Below are 27,267 nucleotides of genomic sequence, written 5' to 3'. Positions count from 1 at the left end.
CGGCTGCTGCGGCGGCGGCGCGGGGGGCGCGATCGGCCCCGGACCGGTGCGTGCGGATGGAATTTTTCTTTCCTTTCCCCCCCGCCTTTGTAAACCTGTCTCGGGATCTGTACTGGAGGTGACTTTGCTCCGAAGTATCCCGTCCTGATGCTGTATGTGCCTGTACATACTTGCAAGATGTGTTACACGTCTTTGTTTTCTACATACAACCTACTTAATACGTGTGATAACTCAAACTGCCGGGTTTACATCTCAGATTGGAATAATTTTTTTTAATCTTCATTTCCCAGTGTGTACTTTTCCTCTCAGTTGTGGTTCTGTTATAGAAGAGATACTAATTGCAGTAGTGTATGTAGTTGTGTTTGTTSTAGCTGCTAGCAGAGGTGAGCCTGAGTAATATGTTGTCAGGTGATGTTGTGGGAAAACAGCAATTAAGATGTTGAAGTTGCGTCCCTTAGCAACTTGTTGCAAGTATTGTTTTCACTACAGGTGCAGCATTGTCATCGCTGAATTTTTAAATGAGATTTAAAAGGAAAGCTGTACTCTCCTGGTTTGTAATGTTTGTAAAGCAAAGTTTCCCATTGAGCTTTCTGGTTGGTTATATTGGGTCTCAGTTCCAGTACTGCTGAGATTTAGACATATGGTGAACTTCTGAGTTCATGTTAAAGGAGAGAGAATAGTTCTCAACCATAATGCAGCTGTTAAAGATTGGTTGCATGTACAACTATGTACATTTTATTTATTATGGACACTACAGTAGAAGTGATAAGCTTCTATTGTAGCTGGAACAGGTTTGTTCATTGCATTGGTTTCTTCTGAATTATGAAGTGGATTGGTRTGAGCATGTAGTTGTAGAAGGACTGATTGCATTTGACTTATTGAAAACACGCTCATATATTGCAATGCTTACATATTTTCTTGAAGTCAAAGACTGTAAAGGAATACAGCTAGGAGTTTTAAAATGCTAGTACCTTTAAATGATATATTGCACTATTAATGTATGTTTTTAAAAGGTAGTGTTAACCTATAAGGCTGGATTACCCATTCCAAACAATGATGGCAATTTACTTGGTAAAACTTAGCATAATTTTTTTGTCCTTTCAATTTTAAAGGAAAGATTGCAGTTGTAGGTGCAATCTTAGTACAGAATGGGGCTAGGACTCCTATGTAGTCTRCAAAAGAGAATGTGAGAAAAGAGAAGGTGAAGAAAACAAATTCTGAAAAGATTGAGATAAGACTTGGTAAAAAAAATGCGAGCTTCATTTTGATCCTGCCTTCAAAGTATCTTTTATTTTGTGACATGGAGATACATAYTAATTTAGTCAGGATGACATAAGATGCGCTTCTCCAAAATTTYGGGAGTCCAAAGTCAGACTTGATTCTGATTTGTGTATTTAGAGATAAGCTGCCTTTTGCTAGTCTTCTKTTCTTAACAAGGCTTTCTTAGGCTTTTTTCATATACTTTCTGTTAAACATCTGTATGCCCTTCTTCCAGTTTGTCCCTACTTAGAGGTGAGAAGAAGGGAGGAAAAAAAAAAGTTGATTACTTCATGCTTGATACTTTTCTCCTTCCTCTATCTCTACTTCTACTCCAGTTGGAGAACCAAAAGGGTAAACTTTGTATTACTCGATGTAACAGCTTTCAGTGTATTTGTGTGATGAGAGTTGTACTTCACCCAAACGCATTTATTCCTAACCTAAGTATCTTTAGCTTTTAAGTTGGGGGTTGATGTTCATTTAACTCTATTTTTTCATTTTTTGTCCTAAATAAATATATATATACACACACACGCACAGACACATACACACACACATATATATATATATACATACGTGTATATATATATATACAGGCACTATGCACGCAGCTTTCAGACGCTAACTGGTCTTTCTGGAGAAAGCCTGTTTTGTCATGTACYGATTTCTCTCGCTTGAATGCCTTAAGCTTTTGTGACAATGGATAGAACCATCTGAGAAAAGCTAAGAAACAAACAAAATTGGTAGTAAATGTAATGTTAGAAGCCTGTGTTTTTAGTCTGGAATGGAAAAAAGACTGTATATAGCAGTTGTTGGAATTTAATGCTGAGGATTTTTTTTGTTGTTGTTCTATTATTTGCAAAACCATACCTTTCATTATATATTTATGTGGATCTTTTGTAGCCTGTCTTTTCAAGCAATSTCTATGTTCTCATTTATTTATCCTCTTTTGAAAATACATGTTTAAGAGTTTTTATTAGAGTTAATTTTCTATTATTAGACTGAAATTCACAGCCTTAGATATTTTATTGCCGTAACTTATTTTTTGCAAATAATGCTAAATCTGATACAATTTTCATCTTGTATATTACTTCCATTCTTCTGTTTGGTCAGTAAAAATAAATGTTCCATTTTTCTTATAAGGTACACATGCTGTGCAGGCTTGTAATGCCTAAAATGCTACAAGAAAATACACGAATTCAGAAGAGCTATTATACTGTGTTTTATACTCTTAAATRGTTTTCCTTGAATTGAAATATTTCTGTATTTTTTTTCTGGAGTCACCATTTGTGGTGTAAACTACTGGATTCTGTCTTTGAAATTGTAGTTTCTTATTTCAGAGTGTCAATCTACTTYTTATATTGTCAATATTACAATTTCTATTTGTGGTATATCCCAAAGTCTTTGAGAGTTACGTCTCTGGTAGGTTGCTCTAAGCCTAAATACTGAGGGTGGCATGACTTCTCAGGAATAAATCTCTCGGTGTTTGGAGAGATTTCTTGTGTAAGTTGTGAAATTCTGTTAAACCAGCTGTTTTTTTTTKGGRGGGGGGAAATCTGAGGAGTTCTTACAATGGGGAATGGAAATAGAGTCTTATTAAGAGAGTTAACAGCTTGCTTTGGCGGAATGAGGAAGCCTCCTATCAGGAGTTGAATTATGTATATATTGTGGCTAAATACATTGTTTTAAGTATTGCATAGTTAAGGCTTAAAAACATGTTTGCTAGGACCTTGACACACCATAGCTTGTTTGTGCATCACTTGACTACAGGGTAGTTATTTTTTCACGTTGCAGTTTCATTATGGGTGTAGCTGATCTAATTGTGTGTTGTTGCTGAAAACTATGCATTTTCTCTTCATCCCTTGTGAAGGTAGTAACGCTTATCCAAGTGTGCAGTCAGTTGGATCAGGATGCTGAACTGTCTCAAAAATAAACAGTAAAAAAAACTATTTTCAGATGGTTCAACTGACTAACTTCAGCTACCTTGATCCTAATACCACCATGGGGCAGATGGTAGCAATGCATATTGAGGGCTAGGGAACATGCTGGGTTTACCCCTTTTGGAAGCAAAGTGGATTTCCACTGGCTGAAGATGAACATCAAGATTCTCCTTAACAATTCAAAGCTACTGTAGAGGTTTTGTAGATTTTGTAAAGTACTGACATTGTGGTGTAGATCAGAGCTATTGCGTGAACTTTCTTTGTTTTACCTAAGTTATCCGTGTAATTGTCTTTTTTTTTTTCTCTGTTGAGAAATATCAGTTGTGGTTGTGGATGGAGGAGGGCAGGAACCATGTCAAATAGGGTGACAGTGCAATGGGTTTGGTAGATAGTGGAATATACTTCATTGTCCTCAAAAAGTATTTATTATTTTTTTCTAACATTTCTTTCCTCCTCTTCTCTCTCCCTTTACTAAGTTTTTTTTTTTTTTTAAAGTGAAAATGATGAACTGTTTTCAGCCATTCCAATGTTCTTTAGTTATGCATAGGTGTTTGAAGTTTCAAAGAGCATCTGTGGAACTGGGACATTAAACTGGGAATAGTTGCAGTGTTTTATTGTTGGTATAGTAGCTAAGGTAATAAAGTCTTCTACGCAGTATTCTGGTAACTGCCTAAATAATTTCATTTTTTAATAAGTAACTGAAATAACAAGTCATTCATTTTTTTCAGGAAACTGTGAATGTAGGCAAATAAATAGGGAGGAAAAACAAAACCTGCATCAAATCCCAGAGCTGTGTTGTCATATAGTTCTATCAAGAGTGTTTTGGAGAAAGCATGTACAGTGTTTTGGAAGGTAGTCTGAAAGGCTTAGTGAACTGGTGATGGAAATGATTATGATGTTTAACAATATTTGGTCTCGTTATCAGTGCTGCTATTGGATGTAGAACCTAAAATGAAATCATTTAATTCTATATACAAGTCAAGTGTTTCTCTTTTACAGATTACTCCCATAGCTGGCAGTTTAGATGATGAGTTGTAGACTCTCTRTTGAAACTGTTAACGTTTTTATGATGAGGAGCTCCCATTCATTGTGTAAAGCACCTTGTATTGATTTGTTCCATAGATAATCAATAGGATTGGCAAGTCAACCTTGGTGTYTTTCAGATTGGATTTAAGAAATGCTGATGAGAGATGGGTGAAAGAGCAATATTTGGTTTCTAAGGTTTATCTGTTCTAAACTCATGAATATTTTTCCTATGATAGGCAAGTAGGTACAAGTACACTCACAGTAATAGCKAAGTCCACAAAGCTGAAAATGTTCTAATCATTCATAACGTTTTGTGATAAGCACCAAGCTTGTAGCAGTCTGTTTATCTTAAGGTTCTTTTTATTATCTACTTCCTCTTTCACTTATTAAAAGCACTAAATTGTTGAAAATCAATTGTATGTTCTTGGGACAGCTCATGTCATATAGGTCTGTTTCATTAGAGGAAAAGTAATCTTAAATTAGTGTGCATTTCTGTTGTATGTAGGGGATAAATATCCATATCCTTTTAGCTCATGCATGATTGGAAAGTACTTCAGAAATAGAAGTGCTTCTGGGAAAACAGTTAATTCTCCCCTCTCTTCTGCTGCCTCCCTCTCCCCCYAAGAAACGAGAAAGAGCGTGCTTCAGAGAAAAGTAATTGTGYGCTATTGCAATTCCTAATTTTAAAGCAGTCAGGCAGTGGAAGAAGGTACTCGATTAGATTGAAGGTCTGATACAGCAGAACAGCCATTGTAATACAATTTGGAGTTTGTTTTGTGTAGTATGTTATATAGTGGAATAGTTGCAGCTTGGATGCATACTGGTATTAGTAAAATTGAGCTCTTGCATGTTGAAATAAAGGTGGCTGACTGACTTTTTAAAAAATATTCTTATGTGGAAATACGTTTTTTTTTTCTGAAAGATGTTTACAGCCAAACTTGTAGCTAAGTATGCTGTTAGCATTGAAAAACAATTCACTATTTTGGAGAGTGTTTCAGTATCTGTACTGCTTAGTGCAGAGTTCAGAATAGGATCATATTTTATTTGGTGTCTAAAACACTTGCTATGTGTAACTGAAATATGTATTACAAATTAATGAAAGAGTCTAGGTCGAATCATGATTCTGTTGATTCATTCATTGTGATTCTGCGCACAATTATTATTACACAGAGCTGCGCAGAATGAAAATACAAGCACTTAGGTCTATTCCAAAAGTAACAAATTTGAATGTTAGTCCAAATAGCTGTTGGAGATGTATTTTTTGTATGCCCATGCTATTCATTCTGGATATTGAAGTTGATTTAGTAGGTGAAGAAGCGTGAAGTTGAGAGTAATACCTCATCTTACTTTCTTAGAAAATATTTGTGCTTGAGGTGTGAAAACTTTTTACCTCCTAGCAGTGTTGTTCTTGCTGATTTAGACTTTACTGATCTACAGTTATGTTTAAGTTTAGTAATTTTGCCTATGTGGAATGGCTCTTTTGAACTAATAGTGACTTAGTTCAGTATGCTAGTGAAAGCGTATCTTCTCTGCCTTTCTGTTATAAGATTAGAACAGATTTAGATATTACAGAAAGTCTAAGAGGAAGAAAGAAACGACCTAGAATTTCATCTGGGGGATGCAGGGAAAGGAAAGTGCTGTTTATACGCTGTATTGATGTCACAGATTTGACATAAAAATTTGAAAGAGTCCAATTTGCACTTTTCATTTATAACTATATGAATTTTAAATACTTGCACATCTGTTTTGTGTTTGGTTCCCCCTCCYCCTTCCATTTCCACTTTCTTGTCTTGGGATCAGTGATTGATAACAAGACAAATTTCCATCATCCTGCTTAGCTTGTCATGGGCTTTTCTATATCTGTGAAGCTTGTAACATACATGTTCTTTTAAAAAAAATAACTGGATTTCTTCCTTGTCATTTGACTTGAAAGGTACTTTTTTTTTCTTTTAATAAGAGGAGGAGACAGAGTAGTAGGTATATTTTTATATTGTTTTTAGCTTCTTTTTACAATTTATCAGTGCAAGGATTGCCTCTTTATGAGTAGACTGCAACTTAGATCTCTCTCCTTCTTTCTGGAACATGAGCATCACAAATTTATTTTTCATTAACCCTAAAATAATTAACATCAGCTTGCATACTTCATTTCTTTTGATCTATTACGCTTATTTAAAAACCCCAATAATTTTAGCCTTCAAGTAGAGCTTTTTTTTTTAAAAAAAAAGAATTACTTATCTTGTCCTTTCTTAGCTTATTGCTGCCCTATTCTGGTTCTATTTTATATATATATATATATATTTTTTCCGTTTTCAAACGGGATGGATGCTAAGACCAAAGTGAATTTACATGCATTCTTTTTCATTTGTGACTTACACTAATGCTGAAAGTCCTATCGTGCGTACATGATAGCTTTGTTAAAAGCAGCTTCCCCCCCAGCAAGGAAGAAAGTACTTCAAAAGTTTTTCAAGATAAAAAGTGAAACTTCTGAAAAATTCCCCCATTTTTATTCATTGTAGAAGAAAAGTCCAAATAAAACCTGTAATAAGACAAGAGACTTTTGTCTGGCAGATTTTACAGTAAAATGAAGCACACTTTTTTTTTTCTTCTTCTTCTCTCTTTTTTAAAAAGTTTGTGCATGTATTAGTTTTAAGATTTAGGAAAATGAGAGACAAGTGTTGMTATCCATATGTTGCACCTGAAATTGTTTTATGAACTTTCTGGAACTGACAGGTATTTAAATGGCCAATGTCACTCTAAGGGGTGTGTGTGTGCGTATAAAGTATATATATTTTCCTTTTAGAGTACAGCTTACTTAGTATTGCTAAGTCATTTTCTTAATGAGTTGGATGTAAATATTGTTTGTTAGCAAGTGGTGATAATTCTGATTTTTTCTATTCRGAAGCTTCACAGAGCTGTGTAATTTGGCAGTTTTTGCATAAAGTKGCTTAACCCGCACTGCAGTCTGTTTTTGTCTGTAAGGTATATTTTAAGATAATGTCTTTAATAGGTATGATCAAGAATAATACAAATAGATCGCTCTAAAAAAATTGCTTAGAAAGTTGCTTGTGGAATTAAGCCTGCCTTGTTCRTGCTGCTTTTATTTAAAAAACAAAAACAGAAAACCCCGACAAGAAAAGTGAACCCATATGGCTTATGACAAATCATGAGATGTATGACTCAAGGTGTCAGCTAGTTGTAGCTTTGGAATATGTCATAGCTGACTTGTTTTATTTACTTTAGATTTTGTGCATTTGTGGATATGTGTAAAATTGAAAGGTGTTAAGCAGGATAAAATTATGGTTAATTGTATTACATAAGTTGTTTTAATATATCTGGTTAAACCAGAACATCACTGATTATTAATCTTTTAGAGAGACAAACTCAGTTTCCACATAAATAGAAAATTGGTTTCTGATGAAACTATACGAAAGGCAATGCTTAATCGAGTTTTTGATCCGTTGGATAGCCGTGAAGGAGAATAAAAGCTAAGGAAATGGATGAGGGTTGTTGGTGGCAGCAACTGTGCATAGCTTAGTTGCTGCTTAGGGCTGTCTGCTTTTTTGGAGGGAGCACTCAACTGCATTTTGACTGTGATTTCTTCCCTCTCTCATAGAGTGAAAGAAGTCTGTTTCATTTGTATGTTATGTATAAGAAAAATGAATCAGGCTCGCAAGTTCCAAGCTTGGCGGTTTATTTTTTGCTACTCTTCTAACAGTGTGTGCRTGTCTGATGACATTAAACTTACTCATCCTAAAAATAAATCTGTAGAATTAATTGTAAATTTTAACTATTACTTAAATAATATCTTAAATTCTTTAAAAAGCCTTTTTCTTTGTTTTACCTTATGTGAATTTAGGTCATTTGACTTCTAGATAGATAGATAACTTGAAAGGTCTCCTACAAAGGTAATATACCACACAAGGTAATATACTCAAGAAGAGTAGCAGAAGACGAACCTTCTCCTTCACTAGGAGGTTGACATGGTGGGAGGGAAAACTCACTCCAGTGTAAGCAAGGCTTTTTCAAAGCCTCAGTTTCAGACATCAGCACTTATGCTGACAAATTGCTGGAATACATAGAGTGATTACGTTGTGTCAGCAAGATAGAAGCACATTTGATGAAGAATAAGGTAGATTCCTCTTAATTGTGTATAGTACAGAAACATTATTCTTCTTAAAATGTCCATCATGACTTTCTGCAGTTGTAGAATAACGAAACATCCAAAGCTTTTACTGCAGTAATTTTTGCTGCAAAATGAAACCATGTAGACAAATTTCAGACAGACAAAAGGATTAAACTGCTACATGTCAAGTTCTGTACTAGAATTGAAGAAAATTGAGTTTTTATCGTCCCTATTAATTTTACTCTTTTAAATATTTCTTATACTTTAAGCTGGCAGTAGCAGTTTTATGTATTTAAAATGCTATTTCTTAATTTAAGGATTTATGTTAACCAGATTTTACTGTAGTCACTTGCATACATTTTAAAGCTATTTCATACCAAAAGATGATCTTTCTGATCTATAATTTTAGTAGTTCAAAAGAACACATGAAATGAGTTTTGTATGGGCAGTCAGTAGTGCTGGGTTGATGTTATTAATCAAGTGATAATGAGAAGATCTGTTGGTGATGATAGGAGCTTATTTTAGTGCTGTGCAGTTGAGAACTGAGTAATGTACAAAACCTGATCTGAGAATGTTTCTCTTACTGGTACAAATTTGTGTCGACAATGTAATAGAGGAACATGTATACCGATTGTAAAATTGAATTACTTTAAACCAATGCTTTGATTTAAAAGGCKTAGATTTAAAGATTCCAATTGTAGAGCATCTCCCAGGCCTCATAACGTATGTGAGTTGAGGAGGAATGCTTTTGTGTGTGTGATGAGTACTGTGTCTTATTCAAAATTGTGTTACTTATTTAGTGTRTTTGAATCTTCCAAGAAATATGTACGTGTTACTGTCCCTGTAATCCTTGTCTCATAGTAATTTGAAATGACCAGAAAACTAAACATAATATTGAACATATTTTTTTTTACATTTCGTTCCTTGTTATTGTAAAGCAGCTTAATATTCTGTGTCTAACTGCTTTAAAGTCAAAAAATAGTAAATACCAACAACTCTCTGTACAAGTGGCATACTATGAATGGAATTAATTGGGACCAGCTGGAAAGAGTTACGTACTTAAGGTCATTTTCTGTTTTTATGCCTTATATACACTCTTTTTCTTAAGAATTTGTGTAGCAAACTGGAAAAAAGATCAAATAAATTCTTCAAAAATGTTTGTTCTTTATTAAATGCTTTGTTTGTTTTTTCATATAATAGGTGAAATACTATAGACACTTGGCACCAGATCACTTGCTTCAAATATGCCATCGACTCGGACCACTTCTAGAGCAAGAAATTCCCCAAAGTGTCCCTGGAGTGCAGACATTATTAGGAGCTGGCAGACAGTCTTTGCTTCGTACAAACAAAAGTATGAAAATTCCATGAGATTTTTGAGAATTTTAATTTTTTTCATCCTTTTTATGCACTTTYCTCATGCAATAAAATGGTTTATATTTTTGTATAATTTTTTTGAAACAGGTTGCAAACATGTTGTGTGGAAAGGATCGGCTCTTGCTGCATTACATTGTGGAAGGCCTCCAGAGTCACCTGTCAATTATGGTAGTCCACCTAGTATAGGTAAGTCAGTTTTATGATGGCATTGACATTGTAATACCTAACTCCTAGGGTAATTGATTACTGTGATGATGAGAGCTAAGTAGCAATTCCATTTATGTTTGTCCTTGTTTGTGTTGTACTTTGTATTCAGTGTTGTTTTTGTTAGGATGTTGTGTTGTCRTATTTACTAGTTTGTTCATGGAAAAAGTGTGTATTGTAAATGCATGTACCGGTTCTGCTTGGAAGCTAATTATTGRTATTAAACTTATCTTTGTGGTATGAAATTGGATATAATATCTTCCAACAGCAAAAACATAWAAATAAAATGTTAAAGATTTAATAATGCTTTCAATTTTAAAAAAGTAGTTAATACAGTGGAAAAATCTAAGAACAGAACAGCATGATCCTTTCCCATTGTTGGGGAGAGTTAGTCACACAGACTTCTAATGCTTTCCTTTGAAAAATTTGAGTGTCTTGGAGAAGTGATTCTTTCTGTTCTTTGGTCCATCCACTAATTTTGTAGCTGTGCTGTAGTTTGCTGTGCTAAATCACGAAGCATGCATGCGCTGTCTGTGCAATTGGAAAAAATGAAAGAAGCTGGAGTTCAGAGGGGTATCTTTCTGCCCTTCTTTCCACTTGTCTTTTGTAGTTRCGATAGCTCTCATTGGTAACTTTGCCACTGATGTGGGTTCTGTTAACTTTCAACCTTCTAATAAGAAAATATATTTTCCTGGGTTTAATTGCTAGGAGAATCAAAGGACATGTAGTATTTTAGGGGTTTCTTTAATGTATAGCCTTTTTCTTTTATCATGGACAAGGTAGGAAAACTCTGCAAAAGCACTTGTTTTTGCTATTGCTATATTTTCATGCCAATCTTTTCCCTGACCCGTGGTGGGAGAAGAGTTAAGAGCAGCGTGGAGACTAAGTGGATTCGGACACCAAAACACCAGTCAGACAGATGTGCACAGTGTTGTAAATTACGTGATTTTCCTGTCCTAAAGGAGAGGTGGTCCGAAGGAGAGGCCAGGCAAGTCAGTGTAGTGGTTCCTAATGCAATTCCTGCTGTGCTGTGTGAAGTCCTGGGGCAGGGCCATGGGCACCATTCTGTTTTCTCCCTGGTACTGCTGAAATCTCTGCCTTCTCTTTCTGGAGTCTCTCTTGGAGTCTGTTGCAAGCTTTCCCTAAATGACTGGACAGCAGTGAGTTACAAGATTGAATAGACAATGCTCAATCCTTTACTGATTCATTCACACTGCCTTGGCACCTTACAATTGGATAGCTCAGTCTGCCCCCTTGGAAGTTCTCCACAAGTCTGCAAAGACACATGTGCAACTTCCACAATGATTAACAGGTGGTTTACCTGTAAATTACTCCCCTGTTCTTCTACTCTATTAGAACTAAAGTTCAACCAGACCCAATTCATGCCTGCTGCCAGAGGATACCATCCTTCTTACTTGTTAGGTTGACAGTGAATGAAGATTTACTCAGCATCTTTTGTAGGGGGTGCTTTGAACTATAATCTGTTTCCTATTAAAACTATGTGTAGCAATAAAAGCTCTCAAAATACAATGTGTATTAAAACTAGTATTTCTCTAATATTAGGTTAGACAGAGAGTGGCCAGTTTTTTCAAAAAAATGCCTAAATTGCCTAAATATGCAAAAAAAGTGTGTTTGAGAATTTTTCTAAATTCTCTGAGGCAATCAAGCATTGAACTATTACCAAAAAAAGACCCCCCCCCCAAAACAACAACAAACATAACAAACAGTGATTAGTCAAAAAGAGGTATGAAACAGGGAAACTTGAGCCTCTTTTCCTGAAAGTCATTGAGGCACTTGTTTAGTCACTGTAAAGTATGAACACCATTTAATATCCAGACTAAGAGGAAAAGAGCATCCATAGAAACTTTCTTTACATTTCATGATCAGTTTTATAGTAGTGATACACAGAAATATTTTTATCACACAAAGCAAGAACTTCTGGAGTGTAATACAGTATTCCTTATTAGGCACAGGAGCTCTTTTTGTAATACACTGKAGGCTAAGTACCTGGGAAACTTCTAAAGATGAGTGAAGGAGTTGTGATACCTTGAAGAGCAGGTGTTTCTGCAGCAGCAGGTTTCTGGACCTCCTTGGAACAAAATAAAGTGTTTATGGAAGCACAAAATCTCTGAACCATGCTTTAATACATTACTGTGATAAAAGATACATTGATAAAAGACACAACTTTTGTCTTAGCAAAAAAAGAGAAGACTGACGATAATAGTGGATGAACTACTGAGTAGCATGATACGAATCTGCAATTACGTGCTTTTGAGAGCAGAGGCATTAAACATAGTAACTGATAAACTTCTCARTGTTTGAGCTCCTTTTGGAGGCTGTTGTTAGCCTGTAAAATTTCCATGAATTGGGAAATATTAAAAAAAGAGGAGTTCAATTTGGGCTACTTAGATTATTTCTAGGGCTGAAAAAAACCTGAAAATCAAGTTTTAAAATGGTTACACTACAGCTAGGGAATTATGGTTTTGTCAGCAGCTTCAGCAGAAGCATTTTGCAGCTAACAAGCCTTGAACGTAACTGGTAAAGCCCTGCCAACACTCACCTGGTAGAACGGCAAAATACTTGGTGTTCTTGTAGGCTTTTTGTGTATTTTAAAGGACAAGCTGCATGCTTTCTATGATATTATTTCTGTAGGTGTTTGGGATATAGGAAGAGAAACATGACTTTGTGGGGTGTTCAGAAGTGAGTTTCAGAACTTGTGGTGATGGTATGGGTATTGGTCAGAGGTGATTACTTAAACCCTTATGTAGCATGTGCATCTGTTTAATGTTTTTATTTAGAGTTTTTATTCTGATATTCATATAAAGAGTCATTTCTGTATTGTATTTTAAGAGATGAGGAGAAATACACTTAYTGCTGAGTAATTCTCCTCTTGAGTGGTCGTGCTTTGGTTTGAAGATTGTAAACTTGGAAAAATCTTGGGCTAGATCAGCAATCTTTTCTGCAAGGTGRCTGGAGGCCTGAGACTTAGAAAGTTGTTTTCTTTAGTAGTGGTTGTCTTAGCATCTTCTATACTTGAGAATGTGTTTTTAAACATGATGAAGTCAGATGAAAGAGGAAATGGATTATTTTGCATTGTACCATAGCRTGCACAAAAAAGGGGTGTGTGTGGGGGGAAACTGTATGAAATCCATAGCAGCTGTATTTCAGAGAGATTTGTAGGTTTGCCGTAGTAGACGGGCTCCTAGTTTCAGCCCCTAACTTTCAGCCACTTTTTAGGGAAGAACAAGGCTTTCTAAAGACATAGATGTTTTCTTTGCTTTTGATTAACCCTTTTGTGGAGCACTGTTTATTTGCACTGAATCCTTTYTGAACCATTGAGATAAATCTTTCTACTGAAGAGCTATTTAGGTTTTTGGATGTCTGGTTCAGAACTGTGTGTTGAAGCATTTTTCTCTGATTTATCCTGTTCTATTCTGATCCTTTCAATGAAATAATGAACTGGAATCACACTTCTTATATAAATCGAGCTTGATAATTTCATTCTGTTTCTTTAAATAACTTCCACTTTTGTCCTGAAAAGGCTGTGTTTTGTAGATTTGTCTAGCAGATTTCAGAAACTGTTATTCTTCAGGCTGTATGTATTTCAGGTAGAGAGCCCACTAATAAYTGAGGAACAGAAAAGATCCTGAAGCATTTCTAGCTTGTGCAGACTTTCTTTTCCCCCCTTCATTTGCATTTCACTAAACATACAGCTATATTCACTGGTTTCTAGCCTGCTGAACAGGTATAATTATGATGCTGATGAGAGATTCTTCAAAATTAAAATCATGTGCATGTTCTGCCAGCTGCCTTGTAGGTAGCTGGTTTATCTGCAGTTAAAATATGTCTGTACAAATATGTACTTCTCTAGGAAACTAGAATCATGGAATGGTAAGGTTGGAAAGGACCTCTGGAGATCATCTAATCCAACCTTCAAACTATAGAACTCTATGTAGAATATTAAAAAATGGAATAGTCTATGTCCAGTTGATACTGCCTGTGCAAAATACCAGCCTTGTAAAAAGCTGCTGAAGAAGTAGAAAAGGGTTAAAATTACAGGCTAGGTCAGTTGATCTCAATTTCTCTAGAAACAATGGAACAAATAAGATACTAGTTATGGACATTTAGAAGATAGTATGTAGGGAAAAAGGTGTTGTCCAAAAAAAAAAAAAAAATCAGGCCAAAATAAATCATGTCAGGTAAAAAGAATAAGGAATTATTAAGAATAAAAATGAAGAATAAAAAGACCTGAAAGCCTTTCCTTGTGCCACTTTGTTTTGTTAAAGATTCCTTCTTCTTGAATGCAGAAACAGAAAAGAGGTTCTTCCCATTTGTTTTTATGAACTGCTGAAAAAGCATAGAACTAAAGTGTCAAGTTAGATCCTCTTGGGGAAGCTCGTCGTTCAGGTGAGAGATCCAGAATGAGATTGGCTGCTCTTTCCTGACAATGAAGAATGTTACTCCTGATCARTGAATATATCTGCATCTGAAAAATACTGTTTCATGGGCTTGCTGCACAGTCTACTTTGAGAAGAGTTCTTAGGTATTTTGCCCGTGTTTCTCCGAGTTTCTTTATTGAAAATTGCTGCTGTTAGTTCTAAAGAGAGTATGATGCTCTAAAGGAAGTATTTTAGAAATTTACTGATCAGTTCTTCAGGCCTAAAAGCTAACCTAAGTGCTTTGTGTAACTGTATTATTCTTTGAATTATAGCAAAATCTAAGTCAAAAGAATAACTTTAAAGTTCTGAGCATTAGAAATACAACAAACTTAACTTAAGGGATCTGTATGAAGTAAACAGTTGCTCATATTTAGTCAAATCTAAAGTGAGTTATACTAAAACAATACCTTCTTATGCAAGAAGTGTGTGTAGAAGTCTTGCGGTAACAATAATTTAAGTCAAATGTGAACTGAACAAATGCCTACTGAAAGTAAGCAGGACTGCAYTGAAATCAGGAAATAGCTTGGAAATGATTGTAACAACTTTTGTTACTCTACATCTTTTTAAAGATATCACCTTTTACATCTCTGAATTGGTAAGGGTTGGCGGTTACTTTCATTTAACAAGTCAATTCTGTATGTCAGGTTTTGAGATGTATCTAGAATTTTTATCTCTTCAGAGACGACACTGCAGTGAGGAGTCACTGTGTTTTTACCTTCATGAAATGCTCTGAGACACAGAGTGCCTTGATCAAGTTCCTAGCTTCACCCATTCAGATAGGTGACAGTCAGTGGTGAGGCAGAAAACTTAAGAGTACTGCATAGCATTTAGAAATTAAACAGAAATATGGTAGGAGGGTAAACATCAATTCAAGATGCTCTTTYTGATTTTGGACATCTTGAAAGAAGGGGGAAAAGCTAAATGCRTAACACAGTGTTACTAGCTTAAAGAGTGAAAGGAGGAGTCTGGCAGACTTGTTTTTTTGTTTTAATTGAGAACTCTAAATGCACTAAATTTTATTCATTAGAGAGGTCTAGCCTCAACAGTTATGAAACTCAGTTCAGTATGAGTAAGTTGTAAGTGAAGGATGTTCTTCAGGCATCATCCCAGGCTTGTACTAGTTCTGGTCCCATTTTTTTTTCTGACTAGAAGGGGATGATGTTGGTTTCTGTTCTTTAGGGTAGTACTTTCGTTAATTAAATACAACTTCAGAAAGAAAGAAAGTAAATAAAAGATAAGCCATAATGATTTTAAGTATACTTTTTTTTTTTTTTTTTTTTTTTTTTTTTTTTTAAGTGGTACTTGGTAAAATACTGGATTTGGCTTATTACTGACCAAAGCAGTTTTCTCTCCCCTGCCTTTAAAGGCATATTTCATATTCTATTGTAAGACCATATAAATAAGGCATGTGACTTCAATAAAGCTAAAATAAGAAAGCCTGATCAGCTAGCTTCACTATTAAATGTCAAATCAAAATGTCACCTGGGACTAAGTCATGGATTGTCATGCAGTGTTGTAAAACAACCACTTGGTAACTTCTCTTGATCTTTTTGTTTTGTTTTTCCTTTTTAAGCAGGATTTTATACATGTGTGAGTAACAGACAGGCTTTCAAAGCTAAGTTAATTCTGCTTCCCTTAATTGGCCAGGCTTGAGATGTGTTGGATGGAGTTATTTCTGTGCAGTGAGTCCTCTTCACACTGCCCTTGCAGTGGGGGAGAAGTCTGTTGTGCAGGTTTGTTTGTTCTTCCTTCCAACCCTTACTTCCCTTCRTGTTAGGTGGCTCACTATAAGGCTCAACTAGCCCTCTGTAACTTTTCCTTCAGTACAGTTCATGTCCTTATTTTCTCACTTACCATGCATGGTTAGTGCTTTGCACTGCAGCTGTTGAACTGCTTGTATTTTTACTGCATTTTCTGTGACTGGATGAGCACTTTTGCTCATAGTGACACAACTTTGTTGGGCCAAGCAAAGGCAAAAAACTACTAACATGGCTAAAGCAAGATAGATGCTAGACTTGCTGTTACGGGAGTTTCTGAAATAATTTTTTTGTAAATAGATAAAAATCAAGCTAAAATACGGTAAAGACCAGACAAGGCCTGACAAGTCATGAGGCCATGTACAGGTAATGATTGTTTGTTATAAAACCAAAAGGCATTATTATTATTATTTATTGTTATTGGCAGTTGGTGGCCTTTCTGACCTTGGCTGGAATCAGAATTATGAATTTTAATTGTTCTGCTGCAGGACCTATTTTTGAGACACAGCTGTTTGTAATTTTTATCTGAACTCTGGAGGAAAAAAATAAATATAATTGTGCTGGCGAARTGTGCAAGTGACACATTGGAGTGGTAGATGTTAGGAATAAAAAATGGGAATAGGTCAGTGAAATAAATCGAACTGAATCACTTGGCAAAGTGAATGTGGGTAAACATATATACAGTTAAATGAAAGGTCATCTCTAAGAACAATGATGCATGTGAGAATTTGGTTCAACAGAACAGTCCAAGAAGTCTTAAAAATAATCTCTTAATGGATGGACTGTTCGAACCTGTGGGAGATCATGATTTTTTTTCCAAATTACATGATGTTGGGTAACAATTTTCTTCCTCATAAATGCTTACTGTTAAATTCATTGACAGATGAGGACATCTCTGAAAATGAAAATTTTAGATAAAGCTTTTTTTTCCAATTGTGAGCCGTAGGTTCATATCAAGGTATTACTAGAAGCTGATTTCCAAGCAGCCATCTGCATCTTAAGAGTAAACAAAATGTAACTTTTGAATAGGTCAAGATTATTGTGTAAGCTCACTTCATTGTTATAACAAAGACCTTTCTAATCTTTTTTTTTAACTGTAGGATGAGTAGTCAGAAGCAGAAACTGGCTTTTTTTTTCTTTTCTCTATGAACTCATCTTGATTTCCTGCTGTTCTAAAGTAGACTGTCCTTTGGCAAGGAAAAGATTTGTTGCAAGGCAAATGCAGCTGCATCTTCCTGTTTTCAGGGAGAGGAGAGAGGATATAGTTTAGCCTAAAGCAGGAGCAGCACTGGTTAAAAGTTCCTAACCCCACAGCTGATGACCTCCTCATTCACCAGGCATCTTGAATTAGTCAATCTTACTTGAATCTTTGGGCTACATATGCAGTAAATAAAATGATTCAGGATCATTCTCTTTGCCTGACACCAACAGGTTTGGCAGTTGTCATGCCACTAAGTGCTTTTGCTCTCCGTATAGTCTAGCCACAATCTGTTTTGCCTGTTGTGAGTCTGCATAGGTCAAAGATTGCTCAAACCACTGTTTGAGAGCGTGCTAGTTGGCCTGTGTCAAAACCATGCAATGCCAAAGATTTTTGACTGTTCAGCAGTTAATACTACTGACTGAACTGATCCTGTAGTTTACTAGCATAAACATAGCTTTGGTCAAATATAAAGAATGAATACCTAACCAGAGTAGTAATGAAAATATCACCAACCTGTCTTGACACTGGCAAATTATTTCATGGGTAGTGCTGTGGACTTTGGGCATGAGTGTGCATTTGTTTTTAATTTTCACAWATTCAGAAGTTTGGTCTGAATGCATTTTCTGTTTTATCACAGTCCTATGATATATAAAATGTGTTGTTGTTGCCCTTGTTCCTTCAACCTAAGGATAATATAGAGAGCTATTTGACTAATGTCTGTGTATYCATGCCTGCAAACACTATACTCCATTGCTTATCATTACGTGAGTAGCAGTCTAAAAATAATAAAACTGAGCTTTTGAGTAATACTTCTTTCCTGAAGTTCCTGATTGAAGATTTGCATTATGTTGCAACAAAGTGAATTACTGCTCCTGGACCTTTTTAGCATTTTAAACTTACCACAGAAGGGATTTGTGTGTATTTTTATCTATTTAAAAAGTCTCTTAGTCAAACTCAGAATGTAACATCTTTTCCTCCCTCTCTCTCTGTTCCCCTGCCCCCCACTGGAGTAATGTTCTTTGAAACAAAGGGTGATTTTGCCTTGTGAATAGCAGATAAATGTTTGGTTATGTGGACCTCAAAATAGGTTGTACCAGAGAAGATTTGAATGTTTTGCTGATCTGCAATTAGTATCTATCTGAAATATATTATAATCAATAAATTTGAGGTAGTTTAGTATTCTCAAGCTGTCTCAATCCTTCTGAATTTCTCACACTTAGTATAAAGTGAGAAGCATACATTTGGGCATTTAAAATCAGATGTTTAATGTGTTGTAACTTCATGCTCTGCCTTGCTCTTTGGTACTTTTTTAATACATATTTGTATCATAGAGTACTCTTGTATTATATTTTTCCCTGATTAAAGTATGGGCAATGGTAAAATGAGAGAATTACTATAATAAGCTGTGCATAGTAAGAGGTCTAGGGGTGAAATGAACTTTCCATTTTGGACGAGCATTTTAATAGTTTATGAACCCAATGTAAATGCTGTCTTTTCTTTTCCTCCCTCCCCTTTGCCTCCCCTGTCCCCCCATTTGGTAGTGGATACCTTGTTTTCAAGAAAACTAAATGGGAAGTACAAACTTGAACGCCTTGTTCCAACTGCAGTCTATCAGCATATGAAGATGCACAAACGAATTTTAGGACACTTATCTTCTGTATACTGTGTAACCTTTGATCGGACTGGCAGGAGAATATTTACTGTAAGTACAAAAATCTTTATTTTCTCTAGAATTATTATTTACATATAGATGGCATGTCATTTAAATTTTTGCCGAGAACTGGCTGTGCTGATGTGCATCAAAATCAGGTAAATGTCTTGCTACTGTTCTCATATTTCCTTTTTTTAAGGAGTACATAACATGTCTTAAAGCCAAATGAAATACTGATTTCTGATCCATGTAGTTCAGTAAGAAAGCTCAGATTATTTTTGATGGAAAGATATGACCTTCYGTAGATTTTTTTCTCCTGGAAGTTACTCTGTAGCAAAACATAGACAAAAGAATGGACCATCACCACAGGATTTGATTAAGAGTTCAGGGAGAATAATCAATATATAATTGCAGATGAATTTTTTTTTTCTATATGTTTTGTTAAATTAAAAACCTGACTAATAACAGTCTGGTGATACACGTAGATTTTGTACAGTGTATTGATAGAAACTGGAAAGCTGAAAACTAGTGTGGTAATAAATACTGGTTCATGGCAAGTTGTCTTTGAGATTCCTGGAACTAGTTTTTGGACTAGTGTTCATAGTATTTGTATTTTAAAAAAGAAATAATACTGGAAAGATGCCTAAAATAAGTACTGAGACTAAAAGTTTCCCAAAGAGTAGGAATTATGATGGAAAAAAAGTACGTGTCAGTGTAATTTGGATTCCTTGGTAGATGGTCACTTTTAGAAAAGCTAAAGATTATAAATGCACAGCTGATGTCAATCTGGGACACTTCGGCTGCCTTGTTTGCCTTCCCACAAATACTGTATGCAATTGATAACTTTGTGGATTCAGGAGCTCAAGTGTCTTTTTAACCTCATGACATACTTTGGTGATGTAGGTGGAAATACAGCTCACTTCTACTTTTGCATTGCAGCTCTCACTTCTAAAATTCTCATAAGATGGTTGTAAATATAATTGTCCTTTTYCCCCGACATTTAGTTTTCTTTGTTGTATGGAGGGAAGATGATTGCAGGGACAGGGATGCGACACAGTATTTTGAAACTGGTTTATTTGTTCACTTGTTAATTCATGTGTACTAGAATTTTTTTTCATATTTCTTTGTTATTCATTAGTGAGCTAAGTCCCTCAATAGTGATGAACATTAAATGTTCCCTACTTTATGCATGATTCACCTGTCAGGAAGAGGAGCTCTCTCTGTCTTACAGGTTTATGGCATGGCAGAGTGGATTAATAATTTTAGATGTGCAAGTATAAAAATGTCCTGTGCTCATCATCATCTTCTCTAAATGATAACTTCTGTTGGTGCTTCTTAGGTGAAGTGTGTAAAACTCCTTGATAACTCTTCATTTTCCTGATATTTTCCCATGTTCCTGAAAATCTGCCGTCTTTCAGAGATCTACTAAAGTCGTGCATTCCCTAGCTTCTTGCAATCTGACTTAAGTGGTTAAAGAGCAATTCCCATGACTGTAACAGTAATTTCTTTTGAAAGGAAAACAGGAGAACCTTAAGTAAAAGCAGGGGGAATTTTGCAGCCCTAGGGCTTTCCTGGTAGTCCTTTGCTGGCAGAAATTCCAATGTCCTAGTGTGATAGCTTGAAGAAATTCTGAGGTTCAAATCATGATGACTTCAATCCATGTGTTAAWTAATGCATCTCTAGAAATTAATCGTGGCTTTGGGGGGGATGGGACAGAAGTTCTTGCCTCAGCATTCCCTGAAGAATTCAGTTCTGGGCATTTTTGGGGAGATTCTTAAGTGGTTGTTAACAAATGGAAAATAAAGGTGTTCTATTTAATATTCCAGTAAAGTGCAAGTTGTTTTTGCTAGAGTGATGTAGTCAGGAGGGCAAACAATGATGAAGTGTCTTACTGTAATTGCATTTAAATAATGAAATGGGGCCAGTTCTTCTCAGTCTTGACCACTGTAATGTCTGCAAATCTCTAGTGTAGCAAGTAGAAAAACAGGAATTATGATCCAAAAGAGGTCAGACTATTTTTTATTCCAGACATGTCTGTAACTGGAATACAAATTTGCATATATTGATAGGGGATCGTTCCTGCTCTACATTTTTACTCCAGTGTGGCATTAGTTAAATAAAAGAAGCTGGTTTAGATTTCTAATTGGTTGTAGAAAGTATATCATAGCTGTTTCTTTCCTTCCTAACATCTGAAGGATTGAAAGCCTGTAAATTCAAACTCTATGTTCTGTTTCAAATTAAAATAAAAAAGTGATTTTCAGAATGAATTTTCATTAATACTGATTTAAGAGATGTTACCTTCACTAGGAAGAGGATGCTCTTAAGTTTGTCTAGAGRCAGTGAAAACAGGACATTGCAGAGGTTTTCTGCTAGCTAATAGGTCATGCAAAATTGTCTTACAGACTTCACAAGATTGGATTTTTTTGTTTTTCTTTTTTAAGGTAAACCTCTTATCTGTTCTTTCTGAGTATTCTAAAATATTCCTAATATGAAAACTGGCTTTGTAATTGATTTAAAAATCTACATTACTTTTTTTTTTCCTTTTTTTTCCCCCACTTATGAAGACACAACCAAAAGGGCTATCAGCATTAGTGAAGAAAATCTAAATATTTGTGACTGTCTATTTTGGATCTCTTGAAAAATACGAGGGGCAGAACCCACACTGTGTACTAGAAAAAGGCATTGTAGTCTCTTGTTCTTGCAGAGCACCTGCTACTTAACTTTCTGACCGCAAAGAAGAGTGGCACTCCTTTTCTCAAGTTCTATCCTCCTGTCTTCTGAGATACACTTTCTAGAGATTAATAAACAGCAGTATGAAATAGTCTTTATAAAATTCCAATCAAAGATTAATTTGTGCATTTCTTGGCAGTTTTGCTTCTACCTGCAAGTCTGAATAATAGTAGGAGAATGAACCAGTTCTACTCCATACCTTGGTAACGCTGTCATCAGTTCTCTTTTGGTGCTGAACTTGTTCTAGAATTCTTTTGACAAATGCTTTTAATATGCACATAATTCTTCGCAGTTGTGGACATAACCTTGGAAATATGAGCTGTCGTGTAAGCCAACATCCTTGTTGGAAAACTGCAACCGTATTTTTGAGCTGTGAACTGTCTCATTCGGTTCACTCACTCCCATGTCCTTTTTGGACCCTGATACTGTTATCTGGCCAAGATACTACAGAACTTAAATTTTACTTTTGTCTTTTTCTTGCCTTGTTGTTGAGACGTGCTAACAGCTGTTTAAGTTTTCTCCACAATAGAGAGGTAAAACACATGCTTCAATAGCTGCTCTGTAGCCAGTGTGTAGTGAACTGGCAGCTTTTGTACTGGTCCTCTTCATTTAACTTACTGTTAAACAGACAGACCTCTTGAGATCTACCCAGGTGGCATTAGGTTGCGGAGTTSTCTTGTGATTTTTTGCAAATTGTTTTACATCTTCAAGTTACTTAGGTGCAGATGAGTAATAAGCTGATTTCTGTGTAAGTTCCAATTGCCARTGCAGATTTAAGTAATAAAAAAATCTGTTTGCCATCCATCACTTACATTCTGCAAGCAGCTTTTTAGGGATCTCATAATGCAGGGTTTGGTTTATCAAATGTCTTTTTATTTTCTGCTCTGAATGTTATATCTGTTCATCCAGTAAAATGACTGTAGACTGTAAGACTGTTAGAAAATCAATATCTTACTTGAAATATTGACCCTTACAATGTGAAGCTATTCTGTGATGTAAGCAGTTAATACTAATGGCTTGATTCTGTTCTCAGGCATGTACTGCTTTGCATAAGTGAGTGGTTCCTTCACTCACCCCCACAGTCCAAGTGTTTTGGCGGTTCTGATTTCCTGCTTTCCCTCTTCTACTTTCAAATCTCTATTTTGAGGGATGAGGATATTCTTTGTCACCATCTGTTTTCCACCATGCCTTTTGTCTCCTACACTTTCAAGAAAAATGTACCAGGTTCTTCATACTCTAAATCTCACATTGTGATAACAGTAAAATGGAATGAGTTGATACTATGTTTCAGATCATCAGTGCATTGAGTAGGTAATGTTTTTGCCAGATTTTAGCTAACCTGTTCAGATCCAAAGAGCTGGCAGAGGAATGTGCTTGTAATAAAAATCTGTGGCAAATTTGTATGTTGACTCCTGTTGTGACCTGGAAAATTTTCCATAATCARTATTTGAGAAGGACGACACAAACATTAGAAGAACCCATAAAAACTTGAAGATAGTAYGAGCCCTTACTTTTAGAAGGGGAGGAGAGGGCAGGGAGAATTGCCACTTTAAACACTATTGGGTTTGATGTAGACTTTCAAACTTTCCTAGTTTTTTATGTATTTATTTATTAAGTTTGAAACTTATGAAAGTTTTGGAAAACCATGCCCTTGTAGTAAGATACTATATCATACTTAAGTTCTAGAGCTACTAGCATCTAGTGTAATGAATGGCAAAGGTATAATTTGATCAGTCTGCAGTTTTATCTATGGGGTACGTTCCTTTATTGGAACCTGTTATAACTCTTCTTTATGGAAGCAGAAGATAAGTTTAGACTAAAATAAAGTACAAATTAACAGAGTAACTTCCCATTAGGACAGTTTTATCAAAGGCTTTGGTGATTTTTGACACTCAGGAATATTTTCATTCAGAAGGGTTGGCTTTTTAAGAGCTAGTCTTCTAAATTACTGAGTTGCAAGCAAAAGTTGAAACACAAAGTTTCATGTTGTACACTATGCATACAGTCAGGCAGGAAGGTATTTGTCCCCTAACGTTGTTTCTGCGTTTGCTCCCGGCCTCGGCTACACAACTTTTCAAGGAAGGTTTGATMCCATGGAGGTAGAAAGGAATTGCCTCACTCTCGCTCTTTTGAAGCAGCCTTTCACTTCTTTCACTGAGTAKAGAGGGAGAAGCATTTTTCCTGCATGATGGTTTAGGCCCAACTTTTTCTCTGAGGTAAAACATAGTGAGATGAATGCAGGTGAACCCAGAAAGATGTTTTTCCCCTAAATTTATTGTTTTAAAATACTGTTAAATAGTCAGGCTTTTCCTGAAAATCTTAGACATCTTTATCTTTACACACACAAATATTTTTGAATACAGRTCTTTGTCATTTAAGAACAGAGAGGGAGGGATTTCATTCCTTTCTTCCAAGTCTCAGGCCTTCTCCCAACCCAAGATTGGAAGAAGAGAGTACTTTCCTTACTTCTGAGGGTTTTTTTCACCCTGCTTGACTTCCAAATTTTGAATGGACTAACGTAAACAAAGACGATATTTCTTTGTGTCCTGCTTTTTAGTTTTGGTTTGAAATTTTCTGCCTAATGAAGATCTGGAAAGCATTGTACTGTGTGTAAATATTGATCTGAATGTGAAATTTGTTGTTTAGTGCATTGTGAAGATGAATAGTTTGCGTATTTTCCTGTCAGTTGAAAGTACTGGAGACACTTGTCATGAAAAGATAATGTGTTAACTTGGGGCATTGGGATGCATGCAAATTTCCAGAAAATGAACCAGTATCTGAAATGCATGAGAYGTCAGCTAATCTTCAGTAACTGCTTGTGTTCATGTTCTTGATATGTGGGGAATGTGAAAGTTTACACTATGGTAAGCTAACTCCTTAATAAAATAAAAAAAAATATGGATAAGTGTCTCAAAATTCTGTGGAGTAACTGGCAAGCTGTAAACTTACTTCATGTTTACCTGACGACAAGTGTGTGTGTGCACTGTAGTAGCTCCTGAGTACCCAGATAGATGCATTTCACAGATAAAGTTCTTGCATATATAACAGACTTAGTCATGATAATGGGCTAACCCATACCTGGTAAGGATGGGGATTTGTTCTGTTTGGTCACTTTAAGACTTCTCATTACTGCTGTAGATCACATGAACTAGATTATCTCTGTATACCACAGAAATGATTGCTCCTTTGCTGAYATGATCTTTGTTATTCAAACATCTGAAGAGAGAGTCATCAAAGTCAAGCAGCAAGCTTCATCCCTGCACATTTATTGCATTCTGGTAATGACAAATAAAAGAGTAATCACAAACACAGGGRCCAGAAACTTATGCAGGCACTGAACAAGTGATGGTAGAGAGGGCTTAGGAAAACAACAGCTATGGGTTGATGCTGACATGCTGTACAAAGAAAAGAATTATCCTCTCAGGAACACCTGAGAGGCTAAAACTCTTCTTATTCTCTGAAGAAAGATAGGTGTTGGTCCCAACCTGAATCTGTGATTTGAAAAGAGAAGCAAAAAGGTGGGATGGGTTTCTGATGGAAAGTAAGCGTTGGGAGTTAGTAGCAAAGGTTTTGAAGCCTCTGATACTGTTTGTGATTGAATAGAGATAGCCATAAAAGCAACACTGTGTGGGACTGCTGCTAATCTAGTAGTTTGCAGTAGATTAACTGCAAGTAGATTAAACTGTTAGTAGATTAAACACTCATCTTTGAAATATATAAACATACACACGCACACACTCACACAAAATACGCGTTCTTTTTCTGGATGTGCCTGTCCCTTGACTAAAATAGAGACTTAACCCAAACTGATACCTGACATGTGAATGTCTAACTCAGAGTGAGTGAATCATGTTAGTGTTTCTAGTTCTGCATTCTTAGTGAGTCAGATGATTTGRGTTAAATAGCACAAGAGAGATGTAAGATAGATACTTTTCACAGTGGAGTTGCAGTCCTTGAAAAACTAAATTTCTAATGAAAATGCTGAGACATCCTTAGGTGTCACTGTGCTAGTGGGCACCTATTATTGTACATCTATTACTGTATAAAGCATAAGAGCATTAGTCTTTTAGTTGTGAGCATTTCATTAAAATGCCACATCCGTCTTTCACAGTTGAGCCATGTCACTAGTTTAAAATTCTGTGTTTCTCCAACTAGGCTAATTTAAGGAAAAATAACAAGAATAATTATTCTAAAAAAATAATCAGTAGACTAACAGAGGGGAAAGTTGCTCAAGGAATATTCAGATCTCTTCAGATCTTCCATAAAGAGAGTGTCAATGCAGAGGATGAATGTGGTGATGAGGCTTTGTGGTGTTTGCCGTGTGGAGTTGCCGGAGGTATGTGGGGGAGACGATGTTCTGGATGCTGAGGGATGTGTAAAGGAGAATATGAGGCAAATATGGGGCAAAAGCTAATTTGGGAGGAGATCTTTAAAGTAGGAAAGAGAGCCACAGAAATGATGAGCCATGATCTAGTGAGGAAGTGGTGGACAAGGTTTGTAAGCAGAGGGTGCAAGGTCATGCAGAGACCCTGAAAACGAAAGACAGGGCTGAAGGAGATGTTAAGAATGGAGGCAGCCTTGGCTGCAGTAACCATGAAATGACWGAGGATCCTGAGAGGAGAAAGCAAAGCAAAAAGCAGGATCACAAGCCTGGACTTCAGGAGATCAGACTTTGGCCTGTTCAGGGACCTGCATGGAAAAAACCCTTGGGATACAATCTTGGAGAGAAAAAGGGTCCAGGATTGCTGGTTGGTTTTCAAGGATCACCTCCTCCAAGCTCCCAAATGATTCACCTCATGTGCAGAAGGGCCAGCGAAGGTGGCAGGAGGCCTGCATGGATGAACAACGAGCTCCTGACTCAACTGAAACATGAAAAGGAAGCATACAGGGGGTGGAAGCAGGGACAGGTGACTCGGGAAGAATACCAGAACACCCTGTGGATGCAGGGGATGAGAAAGGCAAAGCTCATCTGGAGTTGAATCTGCTGAGGAGCCTGAGGAGCAACAGGAAGGGCTTGTACGGGTATATCTGCGGGCAAAAGAAGACTAAAGAAACGTGGGCCCACTGCTGAGTGGGGCGGGGGTGGTGGTGCTAAAGGACAGGGAGAAGGCTGAGGCACTGAATGCTTTCTGCACCTCGTTTTCTACTGGTCRGGCTTGCCTTCAGGAGTCCCAGGTCCCTCAGACCCATGGGAAAGTCTGGAGCAAGGAAGACTTCTCCTTTGTGGAGAAGGATAAGGTTAGGGAACAGTTAAACAACCTGYGCATCCAGAGGTTCATGGGACCTGATGGGAGACACTCGTGTGTATTGAGGGAGCTGCCCAATGTCACTGTGCAGCCATTCTCAATTAATCTTGGAGAAGTTATAGTAACTGGGAGAGGTTTGTGAAGACCGGAAGAAAGGAGATGTCACTCCTCCCTTCAGGAAGGATGAGGACAAGGATCTGGGGAACTACAGGCCTGTGCAGCTCCTGGGAAGGTCATGCAGCAAATAATGCTGTTTGCAAACATATGAAGGACAAGAAGGTGACTGGAAGGAGTTGACATGGATTTATGAAGGAGAAAT

The 27,267-nt window shown here is 36.4% G+C and overlaps 1 protein-coding gene across 2 annotated transcripts in view; it reads left to right on the top strand.

Annotated features, from left to right (window-relative positions):
- PHIP (PHIP subunit of CUL4-Ring ligase complex) overlaps window positions 1–27,267 on the top strand; it is a 116,011-nt gene that overhangs the window by 1,446 nt on the left and 87,298 nt on the right. For both annotated transcript variants that reach the window (XM_085316072.1, XM_085316071.1), the window contains exons 5-7: window positions 9,547–9,697; window positions 9,808–9,906; window positions 18,863–19,023. In XM_085316072.1, coding sequence (XP_085172198.1) covers window positions 9,547–9,697; window positions 9,808–9,906; window positions 18,863–19,023 — 411 coding nt within the window. The remainder of the gene's footprint in view (window positions 1–9,546; window positions 9,698–9,807; window positions 9,907–18,862; window positions 19,024–27,267) is intronic.

The sequence above is a fragment of the Rhea americana genome, unplaced genomic scaffold (genome assembly GCF_003343005.1).
Source record: "Rhea americana isolate MKP2758 unplaced genomic scaffold, rheAme1 scaffold_45, whole genome shotgun sequence".
Taxonomy (NCBI): Eukaryota; Metazoa; Chordata; class Aves; order Rheiformes; family Rheidae; genus Rhea; species Rhea americana.
Note: the sequence above shows the minus strand (reverse complement) of the source record. Positions and strands in the feature narration are given on the sequence as shown.